This window comes from Humulus lupulus, chromosome X, assembly GCF_963169125.1.
Source record: "Humulus lupulus chromosome X, drHumLupu1.1, whole genome shotgun sequence".
NCBI lineage: Eukaryota > Viridiplantae > Streptophyta > Magnoliopsida > Rosales > Cannabaceae > Humulus > Humulus lupulus.
In genome coordinates, this window is record NC_084802.1 from 12970255 (window position 1) to 12983815 (window position 13561).

Sequence of the window (13561 nt, forward strand, 5' to 3'; positions counted from 1 at the left end):
CAAAATTTTAAATCATATATATATAAATATATTTTTGGCTTTGCAGTTAGTTATGAATATGGGCAATTAGTTAAGATAATATAAAATATTTATAAATTACACACAATATTAATAAAAGAGTTTTAAATTGGGACTCAAATTATATCGTCAACTGTAAAATAAATTAAAACGAATACAGAAATGTAAAATGATGAGATTGACATAAATATCCCTATAAATTCAATTAAATATTTGGAAATTGCATGAAATGTATAAATAAAGAAGAATTGAAGAAATTTATTGACTTGGATTCCAAGGTAGTTGTGCATTTATTATGGCCACGGCTGCTGACTGCATATCAATGGGCTTTGTCCTATTATGAGATACATTTCGCCTACATATACGTTAAAGAATAGATTTTGGATTTTATCCTTTTTTGTAAAAATAATAAAATAAATATTGTTATGTACTATAACTTTGTTGGAAATTTGTACAGTAGGGCTATTAGTGAGATTCTTTTGTGTTAATTCATGAATAGTTTTCGGCGCGATTTTTTTTATAATTATGTATATTGTAGTTATTTAGAGCATCCTACAAATTTTTAGAAAATTCCAAATAATTTACAGTACCAAAACCTAGTTTAAAAATAGATTATTACACGCGTGACTAATTTTTTATGCGCGTGGAAAACAATATGTTTGATCCTAGTTTTTGATACGGTAAATTATTCAATTTTTTTTGAAAATTTGCAAAGTACTCTAAATAACTACAGCATTCACAATTATAAAAAAAATCACACTAAAAACTGTTCACAGGTTGGAAATACAAAATAATCTCATTAGTGGGGCTCTTTTTGAAGCCCCTACCATATAATCTCAAACTTTGTTTTATGTGACTAGATTAAGATTTAATTTAGTGTTGGTTTTAATCTAATTTATACAAGTAAATTTCTATATATACATATATATTACTTTGATTGAAAAAAAAAGAAGAAGAAGCAACAAGTTAGATGCATTCCCCTTTTAGCAAGTTAGAATTAAATGACAAAACTATTCCTCATCAATTATGAAGCAAATTCCACTTGTAAGAAGATAAGTTTGACTATCTTTTTCAACCATTAAACAATATTGTGGGTCCATTTTTCCATATTTCATCAACCAAAACTTCTATATATATATATATATATATATATAGAGAGAGAGAGAGAGAGAGAGAGAGAGAGTTAAGCCAAATTTACATGACATTCACACTACTCAAAATGATGAACTATTATTATTACTGCAAAAGATTTCAATGGCTGCTAGTTTTGATGCTATTGGTGATGATCACTAATACTAATAAAGTTGGTGTATTGGGTGCTCCTAGTGGAGGTGAGCCTTTCACAAAGCAACTTTCAGTTGCATAAGCCGTACGATCAACCTACTGCGAATCGTTATAGTAAAAGCAATGGAGTTGAAAGGTTTTGGGTCTTCAGCAACGATAAACCATTCAAAGAGGGCAGCCCTACTAAGCCTCGCACTGAAATGCGCATATCGGTATACAATTCATATTATTTTTTATATACAAGTAAATGATTGTTAAAATACTTAATGTTTTTAAAATGTTGTACTTTTATACTAATTTTTTTTTCAGTACATATATCTAATATTTTTAAGATGTTGCACATTTAAATAGTAAGAAAGTGAAGAGAAAATATATAATTTTAGTTATTTTTAAATCATTTTACAAAAAAATTATCAATCCAAGATAAATATGGACATGTAGGGAAATGACTACACCTCAGGAATATGGCAATTCGAGGGAAACTTCTATGTCCCAAGCGGGACAAACGGCGCTTGCATAATGCAAGTGTTCGGGGCAGCCAATCAAGCCACGACCTTGCAATTGAGAGTGTACGATGGGAATTTGAGGGCTTATAAGTCGGAATTGGTGGCTTCTAACATCTTCGATACTTGGTTTAAGCTGAATGTGATCCACGATGTTGGCAATTCTAGGGTTACAGTGTTCATTAACGATGCCCAAAAGGTTGTATTGGGTGGCAAAGGAGCTTCCACCTTTTACTTTAAGTATGGAGTTTATTCTCAGGATGGTTCTAGCAATCGCATGGAGTCAAGGTGGAGTGGTATCAAAGTTTATAAGAAGTAATTTTTGTTTACTTTTCGGAATAAAAGTACTGTGAAAAATGTAAGTCCAGTACTGTGAAATAAGATGTTGAAATAATGCTAATAAGCTCTAGGTTTAGTAGTACTATACTACCATACAAGGTGATGCAAGTATTTGTTGTGATGATATACATTCTATACAATGATATTTGCACGCTACATATGCACTAAAATATTGCACACTATCATGCACCCTAGCAAATATTTTAAGAGTAATGATATAGGTACTCTCTTTATACACTCAAATTACACACCATAATGTTTAAGTAATCTCAATTATAGATATTTTTAAGTGTGATCCACACAAGGCCGACCTGTGAGCATTGGGGGCCCAAGAATTTTTTTGTTATTTTTACAATATTTATATATAAAATGATAATTATGTAAAATTATGGGTCTTTTTGTATAGAAAAAAATAGCATTTTTAAAAAAAAAAAATAGGACCTTTTTATTTGGGGCCCTAAGCATAGATCTGACCCGCCTATGCCTAGGGCTGACTCTAGGTCCACATAATATTTAATTATATGGTTGAGATTACTTACCACATCATAATGTGTAATTTGACTATGCAAATTAAAAATACATCTATCATTATTTTATTTTTAATATAGTGGATAATGGAGTCATTCTTGACTGGCGAAATCTAATTTCTATATTATTAAAAATTGGTTTAAAATTAAGAGAAAAATAATAATTGAAACTAATTTTTTTTAGTAAATTTATAAAGAAAGGATCTCTTAAATATAATTTTACTAGGGTAAAAAAAATGTCAAGATGAGTCCTTGAGATTTGTTTCAAAATAAATAGATTTTAATAATTTTTTAAATATTTAATAAATTAAATATTATTTAGACCAATAAGGTGAGGTCATATGGCCTCCGCATTAAATTTTGATACTATCCAATAAAATCATATACTTAGGTAATATTTGTTGTAAAATTTTATACACAAGTATTTAAATACTGTAAAATCAACGAATTATGGAATTTGGCTGCAATTTTTTCTCTTAATGTTTTTTATATTTAGTTTAATTAAATTATGTTTTATAAATAAATATTTATTATTATTACTAATCGTTGTGTTAACTATCGTAATGCGTTTTATTTGATCTTATTGTGTCACTGTATAATGGTGTCGTGCTTGCCATTGCAGTGTTTATAAAAGAAGACAAAAATCTTATTTGTTTAAATATGTATGGTTTAAATTAAAAAATAACAATATAAATAATTGTCTTTGTCGTGTAAGAATTAAATTTAGAGCAAGTACTACTAACTTGGATGGATTAAAGAAAAAGGACACCTAACCGGTCCAACTTTTGAATATAACACAAAAATTAAAACTGCTTTCCAATTCCCACCTTATAATATGGTAAAATAATTGGGTATATATATTTGGGTTATAACTATTGTTGTTGCATAGAATTAGTAGAAGAAAATATACAAAGATGAAGGGATTAATAGTGTTGTTGCTAGTGATTGGCTTCTTGAAAGAGCAATACTATTTTTGTAATGCAGCTGATCCAACTGATGGATTCACCCTTGTCCCTTTGAAACCACAAGATTTTCAGATGGACAAACCTTTTAATGAACCTCTCAAGAATCGCTTTAGTTTCAAAGATGGAGTTCGAAGTTTTTGGATCTACAACCGGGACAAACCCTTCAAACCCTCCAGTCCCACTAGGCCACGAACTGAAGTTCGCATAGCGGTACATCTCTTTCTCTTTCTTGTCGTGTGTATTTATAATAGAGAAATAATAAAATTTATCTACATCTTATTTTATATTTTCATACTAATAAAGATGACGTGATATACAAATTTAAAGAAAGCTATATATACAAACAATAACAGAATCTCGATTAATCTATAAAAAAAAATTAAAAATTTCTTTCTAACAAAAATTATACTAATACAATATATAAATAAAAATTACGTTTTTCTTATAAATTTAGAGAGGATTAATACATTGTACTATTTTTTTTATATAAAAAAAAATTAGAGTGGCCATGGCCACCTCAATCCTCCTTGCTCCATCATTGTATACAACAAAACATGTACAGTAATCAGTGTAACTTTGTCTTAGAGTAACTAAGTTATATAGTTACATGTGGAGGCGAAAAATTAAAATTTGAGCCATGATTTTTTTTTTAAGAAATGAGCAATTATCATAAATAAAACTCTCTGCTCGTCCTTGGAACGAACAACATCACTCATAGATTCTAGTTATGCTTTTGCACAAGCTAATTTTTTGGTTGAGTTAATTTTATAAATGTTATATAGAAATAGAGTTATTCAGCCCTTTTATTATACTACTATAGATACAATCTAAGATATGAACATGTGTATAGGGACATGACTACTCTTCAGGAGTATGGCAATTTGAAGGGTATGCTTATGTGCCAAAAGGGACCTCAGGAGTGACCATAGTGCAAATCCATGGAGCAGCTGAGGGAGCTACCACTCTGCAACTAAGGATCTACGACGGCAACATGAAGTACTACAAGTTCAATTTAGTGGCTACAGATCTGTACGACAGGTGGTTTCGAGTGAACATAATCCACAACGTCGACGAAGGCAAGATCACTGTCTTTATCGACGGCGCCAACAAGTTCGTCATCAACGATCAGGGTCCCGGCGACCTCTACTTCAAGTTTGGTGTCTATGCTGCCCCAGCTGGTTCCAGTGGTTACATGGAATCCAAATGGAGAGACATCAAGCTTTACAAAAAGTAAATTAATTTGAAGATGTTCTGTAATGTTATTATGATGTTTTCTTCAACATTGTATTGTACTTTTCTTTGGTATAACATGATTTGCTTTTAATACATTCCACTAGATATCATTATTAAAAAAGGAAATTTTTATATATAAAAAATATGGTTTTACCATGTATCTAAGTTTTAAAAATTAACCTAAAAAAGTCATTATTAATATAATTTTTTTAAACTGATTAACTTTCCTAAAGTACCACGTAATTATGTAAAAAATTATAATTCATTTGTTAATTTATACATTTACAAGGGAAAACCATATATTAAAAAAATACAAAAAACTATAGAAACATTAACAAATGAAAATTTCCATACGAAAAAAAAGCCACAAATGATATAATTTCCACTTAAAAAAGAAATTGAGCAACAAAAGAAACCACAAATCATTAAAAAGAAAATGTTATGATAATTATTAATCCAAATATTTATTTGAAAGAATTCATAGTTTTAATGCACTACCATACTATGCAACCTATTTTAGTTATTTTTTTTGGGTTAAAAAAATCTGTAAATAAAGCCTAGTAACCGCAAACAAGAAAAACCCCTAATAGAATGAATGAAATGCGAGATCAAAATGATATAAAATAAATAAATAAATCAAAGGAACACAAAAAAACTAATGTACAACCAAGACATGCATAGAGTAACCCTACGAACCGGTACCACCACATGGCAGGCAGCACCACTTTCCAATTTTAGCGAAGATCCAATCCAAAGGGATAGGATGCTCATCGTCGTCTGATGATGAAGACGGTATTGGTAACTCGGGTGGTAAATGTCGATGAAATGCATCGACTGCAGCTGCAACGCCATCTTCGTTCTCTATCAACTTTGCTAGCTCTAGTGCTTGAGCTTTGATCTAAGAATTGGTAAATGGAAATGCAGTCAGCGCAAAAAATGTATAAAGATAAGATTGCAGCACCGTAAAGTGACTATTCTGATATCTCATACTAAGAAAGAGGAAATTAAAACCAATAGTAACAAATTAAAAGAATAACCGAGTTTGTTGACAACCGCAAATCCCATCAGTTTTCTTAACTAGTATTCCTTCATATCTGAAATTTACGTTATTCACTATGCAAAGATGAAGAAAATTACTCAAATCATCTTTCCTGCTATAAGATTTAAACAAGTAATTCGTCCTAGCAATTCTCAAACTCCGCAGTGTCGCTGTTGTATGTAACTTATAGCCATATAATATAATAGTCATTACAATCATGCAGGAGTAACAGATGACATTCTAGTAAGCATAAGTGCAGATATCGAAATTACCTCTGGCTGGAGCATAAATCGAATAGCATTCGAAAGGTTCTCGACATTGAGCTGAGATATAGGTATAGGTGCGGGTCCCAGTCCTTTTTGATGTATTCTATCACCCCAAAAGAATTGATCTCCAAAAAATGGGACTATGGTGGTTGGACACTGTATTCATTACATAGATGTTCAATGAATAATCAGTTTTATTAGCAACTCCAAATATTTTATGTATACGAACGTAGCCACACTCAAAACAATCCAAGGATAGGAAAAAGAACCAAGTGAAAAGATTATTACCCCTGCTTTTAGTCCTGTAGCTGTGGTCCCTGCACCACCATGATGAACCTGCATGTTGATCAAAGTAAGGCTTCTGGTTCATTTGTGTACAAAACAAAATCGCCTCAGCAGAAAATAATGTAACAATCTATTTCTTTTTTTTTCCTTAAAGCATTGAGAGAGAGAAAGAGAGAGAGAAGAAGTGTGTAATGGCATGTATTTCCATTTCTTTAAAATCAAGTTTCCATGAGAAACAGATTATGCAACTTACCACCGCTGAACATTGAGGAAACAGCCAATCATGAGGGCAATCCTCCAAACGGAAAACATCAACCGGAACATCTTTTACTGAAAGGTAGAAAACAGATTTATAAGTTAGCATAAGTTCTAGTTACTAAATGCAGCCTAAAGCAGCACCACGAGTTTAATTCAATTATATATGAAATACTCAACATAGCAAACAATTTATTTTGTGGCATTATCTTAGTTTATATGAAGCACATTTGTCATGGCTAAGGGGGTGCTTCTCAATGTATCCCTACCTTATACAGTTATGTTGTTAAGGTTGTGAAAAGGATGATGATGTGCTAAGTACATATGCATAAAGGTACCAAAAAGATTGATTGGAAAGTATAAATATATTCATAAATATACACAACATTTTCACAGTATTTCCAATTCTTTCTTTTATTTTTGTGAAAAACAAATGAATAATAAAATCCAAGAGGGAAAAAGCATGAAGTTGTACTGAAAAAAGACTTACAACTGCCTAGATCCCCCCAACCACGATCAATAATGCCTCTCTGTCCTGTGTCCTTCAGTGCCTCCAATATGATATCTGTTGTTTGTGGAGAATCTTCGAGAGGCTTGACAAACAGCAAATATTAAATAAATTAGTCTCTCCAAAGTTAATGAAGAACAAACACAATTATCAGCCAACTATAAGACATCTCCTACACTTATAAATAAATAAATCATCAGTCATGTTCTCAAAAGATATCTGTTTATAATGTGCACACGATTAGGAAAAATATTTTAGCTAATGATACATAGATTAGAACCGGTAAAATATAAACTTTGAGAAATCTAAAGGATTAAAGAGTAAGTGAAAGGAATTGATCTCACAGCCACCAATCATGCTACAATGTTGCTCCAAAATCATTTTCCTGAGGAGTTTAGGTTATTAGGATGTGAGCTACGTTTGTTTATACTCAAACATGGTTCCGTATGTCATACAATCTTATCCTTGTCACAGACTCACAAACATGTACTAATATTCCAATCAAAGGTTTAAATGTTTTTAGTCTTACATTCTTCATTTTTAATGCTTAAAAAGTAATCATATAAATGACGAACGTTTAAACAAAAACATGGTATGAACCTCTACAATTATGGAAAGACACCAACACGAAAATAAACAATTTAGAGCCCAGTTATTATATCAACATTATATTTAGTAACGCATCGTACCATACTTCCAAACCCAATATATATGGGTTTGGGCCCTTTTTTAATCCACTGGACAAACTTCTCTTGTGGTTGATACTTGGACCCAAGGTTCAAGAAACAATATCCAACGACATCAACTAAAGATCCCCAGTCTGCACATGGTTGAAATGAAGTAAAAAACTTTTCCAAAAGGACAAAACATATACATGACCATTGACAGATGTTATAACCATAACGATAATGTATACATCTGCACATGTCAGATAAATAGTGTAAAACAGATTTTCAGAGTTGAAAAATAAAACTACAAATATCGATGCTTATGTTACTCCTGCATTTGCATAGTGCATAGTTTAACCAGATGTTCAAACAGATGCCTGAATAATCATTTCTGAGAAGAAAATTGTCATTATATCTGTTTGTTACCACTACTCACAACATTGGAGCAATAGTAGAGTTAAGGAAACAATAAGGGACATGCATAAAACATACGGACACACTTCACGCAACCAACTGAATGCTTCTGTCAGCTTACGGTTTCTTATCTTAATAGTAACTTATAATAGTCATTGAAACTAAAGAAAGTAGCAGACACTTCTATGAAGTCAAAAACAAGTATAGAAACTACAATTGTCAATGGTAGAATATGGTTATCAAGAAAGAAATTTTTCACTTCCTCAAGCAAATCATGATAATGATTAACAGATTACAGCCCTGTTCTCAAAGCCAGAGAGCAACTAACAAAGAAACTTGCTACTTTATAAACTTAAATAGAAAAGGAAGGTCTTACCACTGGGCTTTGGTACAACATGGGGACTCCACATATAGCCTGTTGGCAAATGAGATATTGATCCATGGTAAGTACTGAAGTAGGCAATTGGAGCAAGCTTCAACTTTCTTTTTCTAAAGTCATTAATGTATCCCCTAATGCCCCACCATATCAGTAAATCCACAACAATATATGAAAGCTGTATGCAGCAAAAGCAATTCAGAAAGTTAATTATGGCATCAGTGTAATGTCATATAAGAAGAATTTTAGAACAAGTGTGACACCAAATGAGAACATACCCAGTAACCAGCACTCTGAGGTACACGAGCTAGTGGATGAGGAAATTCATACGTTGGCCTGCCTATTGAAATAGATGTGAGATTGCAGAACTCCAAAAATTAATAAAATTAAAGCTGAGCACCAGAAACATGAGAAGATTCTAAAAGTTCAGTATTCAGCATATTTGTACTTAATAACGTAGAATACGCATACGCATACATATATATATATATTAATATATCTGTGTGTGAAAGCTATATCATTGAATACAATATTTAAAAAGTGAACAAAATACATATATTTGAAAGCATAACATAAATATGCAGCATATTTATCAATTTCACGATGCACAAAACAGTGAATAAACTGGAGAAAGTGAGCTTTTATTTTGTTTTGTAAAATTAGTTCCATCACAGTTCAATACATAATGTAGTTTTATTCAATTAGAATTTAGCCTTCATTTTCTTTTGATTTTCAAAATAGAACACATACACAAACACCCCCCCCCTCCCCCCCCCCCCCAAAAAAAATAAATAAAAAAATCGACTAAAACTTTTCATGCAACTCACGTCCATGGCATTGTGAAGAAGATGTGGAGAGGTACACCAAGAGCTTCAGCAACATGTGCATGTCCTGCAAAGCAAATGTAAGAGTTTAATGTACTTTACCTCCAACTTAATAAGCAAAAATAAAAGTTAAGAATTACTGAGGACTTCATCTACTAAGTACTCATGAAATACATGGGGAAGGAATGTAGAAACTAATGAAATACATTCAGCTTCTAAATACTCACCATAAGCAGGAGGGTTTGCAATTATTGCCTGAGCTTTAAATGGAACGCCAGTTTCCAAATCTGGTTCCGTACATGCGGGAAGAAGAGATTCAATAATTGCTTTCAGTTCCTTCCTTTGTATCAATATTTCTTTCGGTCCAGATGGGATGAGACCTTTATTTCTAGCCATATCTAATATTCATAAAAATATTCTTGTCATAAACTTCAAACATCGAAGAGATAGTTTGGATATTCAAGAAACATGTCAAATATATAATCAATATTCTTATTATTTTGTTAGGTCAGATATTTCCTCTTTTTTTATACAAGGTATAATTTCCAAACTTTGGCCTTCAATATTTGTTTATGTAGAAATATAAACACATGATTAAAGTGAACTTGTTGCCGTTAAAACAGACAGTAGAGAGCACAAAACAAATCAAGTATTGAACTCTCATGAATAAACCGTGTATTACACTAATTCACACTTTCATTTTAGAAGATAATAATTACATTGGGAAACAAAACGAAGAAAAAAAAACAGAACACTATGCATTCAATTCCACAAATAATTGACTCATGACAGAGTACAACAAGGGGTCATATAAAATGGTCAAACAACAAGATCAAAGATCAATAAATAAATTTAAATTGCATTTATCACCAAGCAATTGAAAAATAAAATAAATAAATAAATAGACCAGGGACCTCTTACATCCTGCCAAAATTCGAGGATCACCACCCAAGGGATAAAAGTCTACGCCTGCCGATTTTACAAAAGTTCTGAAGTTAGCGTGAGTTGCCAACCTAACATGATGACCAAACTCCTGCAATTACAAGTTGAAACTCAATCTTAAATTTAAAGTGAAACCTACAATAGATAGCTAGTAATAGAGTATACTCTCCTATAAACAAGGGGCATAAAAACAAGAGAAAAAATTATCATTTCATGGAAGGTGATTTAGGCTTACAGCTTACTAAATGCCAAGGAAAGTATCATACTACAATTTGATAAGCATTCATATTATTTTATTAGTCCATTTTCACAAATATGATGTACAATATAATTGTCTGGAAACAGAGAGGAAAGCTTCATTGTACATACTCTCCCAAAATATCATAGATAGGGTTAATGCTGATTTTAGATTTGATAAAAAAAAGAAGAAATAATAAAACATTATAATTTACACGTACCTGTAGTCTCTTTGCCACAGCCAAGAAAGGTTGAACATCTCCTCTTGTTCCAACCACAAGTATGGCAATTTTCAACCTTGGAATCGATTTACAGGATCCAGAAGTCTTATCATGAAGAGTAATAGGTGGTCCAATATTGTGACGCTCTAACCACTCAGAAGCAACAGGTGTACTTTTATCTAAATCAACTTCTACAGTTCCATCATTCTGGATCTTCACTAAATTCACTATCAATTGTTGCTGAGAAGCACAAAAAAGTAGTAGATTAATATATAAAAAAGAAGCAAAAATCACAATCACATGCATGTAATTTGGCACATACCTTTTCCCTCTCGGAAAGTCTATCTAGCTTTTCTGTCATGGACCGAGAGAATGTAATCCCATAATCATCATTCATTAGACTTCTATGGGCTTCAATAGGAGCGGTGCTGCAATGATCTAAGCCTTTAAGAGCAGATGACTCCAATATCAGTGAAAAGATCATATAAAGTTTCACAATACATGCATACATGAAATATTCAGCTAAAGTAATTTCTAGCACATTGTAGAAGCATCAGCAAGGTTTGAGAAAGGCCAAAGGAATTTGAGTCCAATCATTTTATGAAACAACTTCAAATGAAAGAATTCATGTGTAGCAGATAAAGTACAATCAAAATAAGAAATTATCAAGAGGATTGCCCATTCTCCTTGGTTTTTCGTACTCTGTTTCATCATATCAATAAATTCTATTTATGTTTCTTGCAAGGGGGGAAGCAGGTACACCTCGTATCAAATGGACAAAAGTAATTTGGACATAAACTAACAATTTCTAACCTCAAATTTTATAGTGATATTCCTGGAAAACCACAATGGGACCAACACCCATGTGGCAATTCCCATAAAATTTAATGATCAATTTTTCTGATACTGATTTTCCATTGTTTCTACTTTCTTAAAGTACACACACTCTAGATACATAAGAATCTTGTGATTAAAAAGAATGAGACATTTTGTCAAGTCTAAATCTAAGTAAGAAACAAGACTAAAATAAGGTAGGCATAGATAATGTCATATAGAATTCAAAAATAATTTATAGCTATGTCAGCTATATTGGAAACTTAGACAGTAAAAAAGACAAGTCTCAAGCAGCATATCATCAACTGCAAATAAATAAATAAATAAGAGTACCAAGTCTACATCAAATTCTCTGAAATGGTACCACTCCTCAACCTAAACAATTACTTAAATTTCTTTTATGAATGTATATGTGTAAGCAGCCTCACACAAACAAGTATTGGCTAGCCAACAAACAACTAAATGGTTAAAAGGTTAGTAAGAGCCTAATAATTTTTTTCACTTACAAAGTTAAAACTTTCAAATGCCATGATATAAAACTAGCAGTAAAAGAAAGAAAGACTTGAATTTTGACATTTGGGGCCAAGTGAAAAACCTTTCCAAGGCGAATTGGTGACATACAACTCCTTTGATCGAGAAATCTCTAGAACAGGAGAACGCCTAGCCGAATTCGCCCTCTTATTATCTGTCGTACTAGCATCCAATTGTTCATGTCGACTGCTCTTATCACCCCTCTTTACGAATTCACCGACACTAGCAGCAGTCTTCTCAATATCATCATCACATGGCTGTTGACTACTACTAACACCTTCTTCCAAATGTTTCGCTGATTGATCAACCCCATTACTCCCCATTCTACCAACAACACAACCTTAACAATTGGAACTCAAAATCAGCAGTTCTATTCGCCTAGTAACTACCCCAAATCCTCAAATCAATAAAAACAGATAATACAAACATATGATCGAACACAATGAAAACATAAAACCCACTACTCTGAAAACCCTTCAAAACCAGTTCCCAGAATCCAAAATCTCAAACAAAACATGAAACCCAATAACTCAAAACCCTTACAGTTCAAAACCCAGAAACCAAAAACATCGGAAAATGAGTGATGAGAAGGCGGAACAACCAACCCGTAACAGGGTGGATGGAATATGATTAAAGGGTTTTAAATGGTAACTGACTTCTTGACCAAAAGGTGCCCCCACCAATTAGTCAAACGCATATAAAGAAAGTTTGGTGGGCACAAGTTTAAAAACCGCTTCTTTAACTCCCGAAACCAAAATCGAAGGAAAGTTTAACAGCGAGTGAACTGCTTGCTACAAATGATTATGGACAAACTAAATAAAGAAAAAGCAAATCTACAACTAACTGAATATTCGGAAATTCTATATCTAAACAAGAATATTCTAAAATGGCTATGAGATGAGACACTCAATACATAATCATCAATTATTTTTAAAAGCCTGAGAGGAGTTACTCTGTGAATGAGGAAAGTACACTAAGAAGCTTCGTGCTGTCTGGATTGAAGAAACAACCTATAGAGAAATAACTTTATTTTCTTTTGTATTATGTATATGTATGTATATTTATATTTTTTTTATTAATTATATATATTTTAATGGATTATAATGCCTTTATTAATTGCCGAAATTTTATTTTTATCTCCGAGAACGAAGGAAAGAAATATTTTTTGTTGAATCTCAACAAATTTTTTTTCTTTTAGGAAAAAAGGGAAGAAATAATTTAAAACGTTTTTATTTTATTAGATAAATGTGTGTATTAATTCTGAGGGTGTACACGAATAGAATTTCACATAT

The 13561-nt window shown here is 32.0% G+C and overlaps 3 protein-coding genes across 3 annotated transcripts; 2 read left to right on the plus strand and 1 right to left on the minus strand.

Moving 5' to 3' along the window:
* Positions 1-1313: 1313 nt before the first annotated feature.
* LOC133805531 (citrate-binding protein-like) lies at positions 1314-2300 on the plus strand (the record flags this gene model as incomplete). Its single annotated transcript, XM_062243715.1, has 2 exons — positions 1314-1514; positions 1744-2300. Coding segments are annotated over 2 exons (582 nt in total), but the record flags the coding sequence as incomplete, so codon positions are not given.
* A 1160-nt stretch (positions 2301-3460) lies between these two features.
* On the plus strand, positions 3461-5164 carry LOC133806984 (citrate-binding protein-like). The gene is made up of 2 exons (XM_062245080.1): positions 3461-3846; positions 4487-5164. Exons 1-2 carry the CDS (start codon positions 3586-3588, stop codon positions 4868-4870), a joined length of 645 nt encoding a protein of 214 aa, XP_062101064.1. The 5' UTR covers positions 3461-3585; the 3' UTR covers positions 4871-5164.
* A 130-nt stretch (positions 5165-5294) lies between these two features.
* On the minus strand, positions 5295-13235 carry LOC133806983 (sterol 3-beta-glucosyltransferase UGT80B1). The gene is made up of 14 exons (XM_062245079.1): positions 12334-13235; positions 11227-11348; positions 10905-11144; positions 10426-10537; positions 9732-9902; positions 9508-9571; positions 8959-9016; positions 8681-8858; positions 7912-8042; positions 7205-7307; positions 6713-6789; positions 6463-6510; positions 6181-6330; positions 5295-5767 (listed from the first exon to the last, which is right to left on the minus strand). The coding sequence occupies exons 1-14, from the start codon at positions 12590-12592 to the stop codon at positions 5558-5560; spliced, it is 1923 nt and encodes a 640-aa protein (XP_062101063.1). The 5' UTR covers positions 12593-13235; the 3' UTR covers positions 5295-5557.
* Positions 13236-13561: the final 326 nt, after the last annotated feature.

Excerpts from the sequence above, each read along its gene's own strand:
- LOC133806983 (XM_062245079.1), bottom strand. The coding sequence starts at position 12,592 with ATGGGGAGTAATGGGGTTGATCAATCAGCGAAACATTTGGAAGAAGGT. Across the intron at positions 8,043-8,680 it reads TGTTGTACCAAAGCCCAGTG|ACTGGGGATCTTTAGTTGAT; the intron begins GTAAGACCTTCC and ends AACCATGTGCAG. Across the intron at positions 5,768-6,180 it reads GATTTATGCTCCAGCCAGAG|ATCAAAGCTCAAGCACTAGA; the intron begins GTAATTTCGATA and ends ACCAATTCTTAG.
- LOC133806984 (XM_062245080.1), top strand. The coding sequence starts at position 3,586 with ATGAAGGGATTAATAGTGTTGTTGCTAGTGATTGGCTTCTTGAAAGAG. Across the intron at positions 3,847-4,486 it reads GAACTGAAGTTCGCATAGCG|GGACATGACTACTCTTCAGG; the intron begins GTACATCTCTTT and ends ACATGTGTATAG.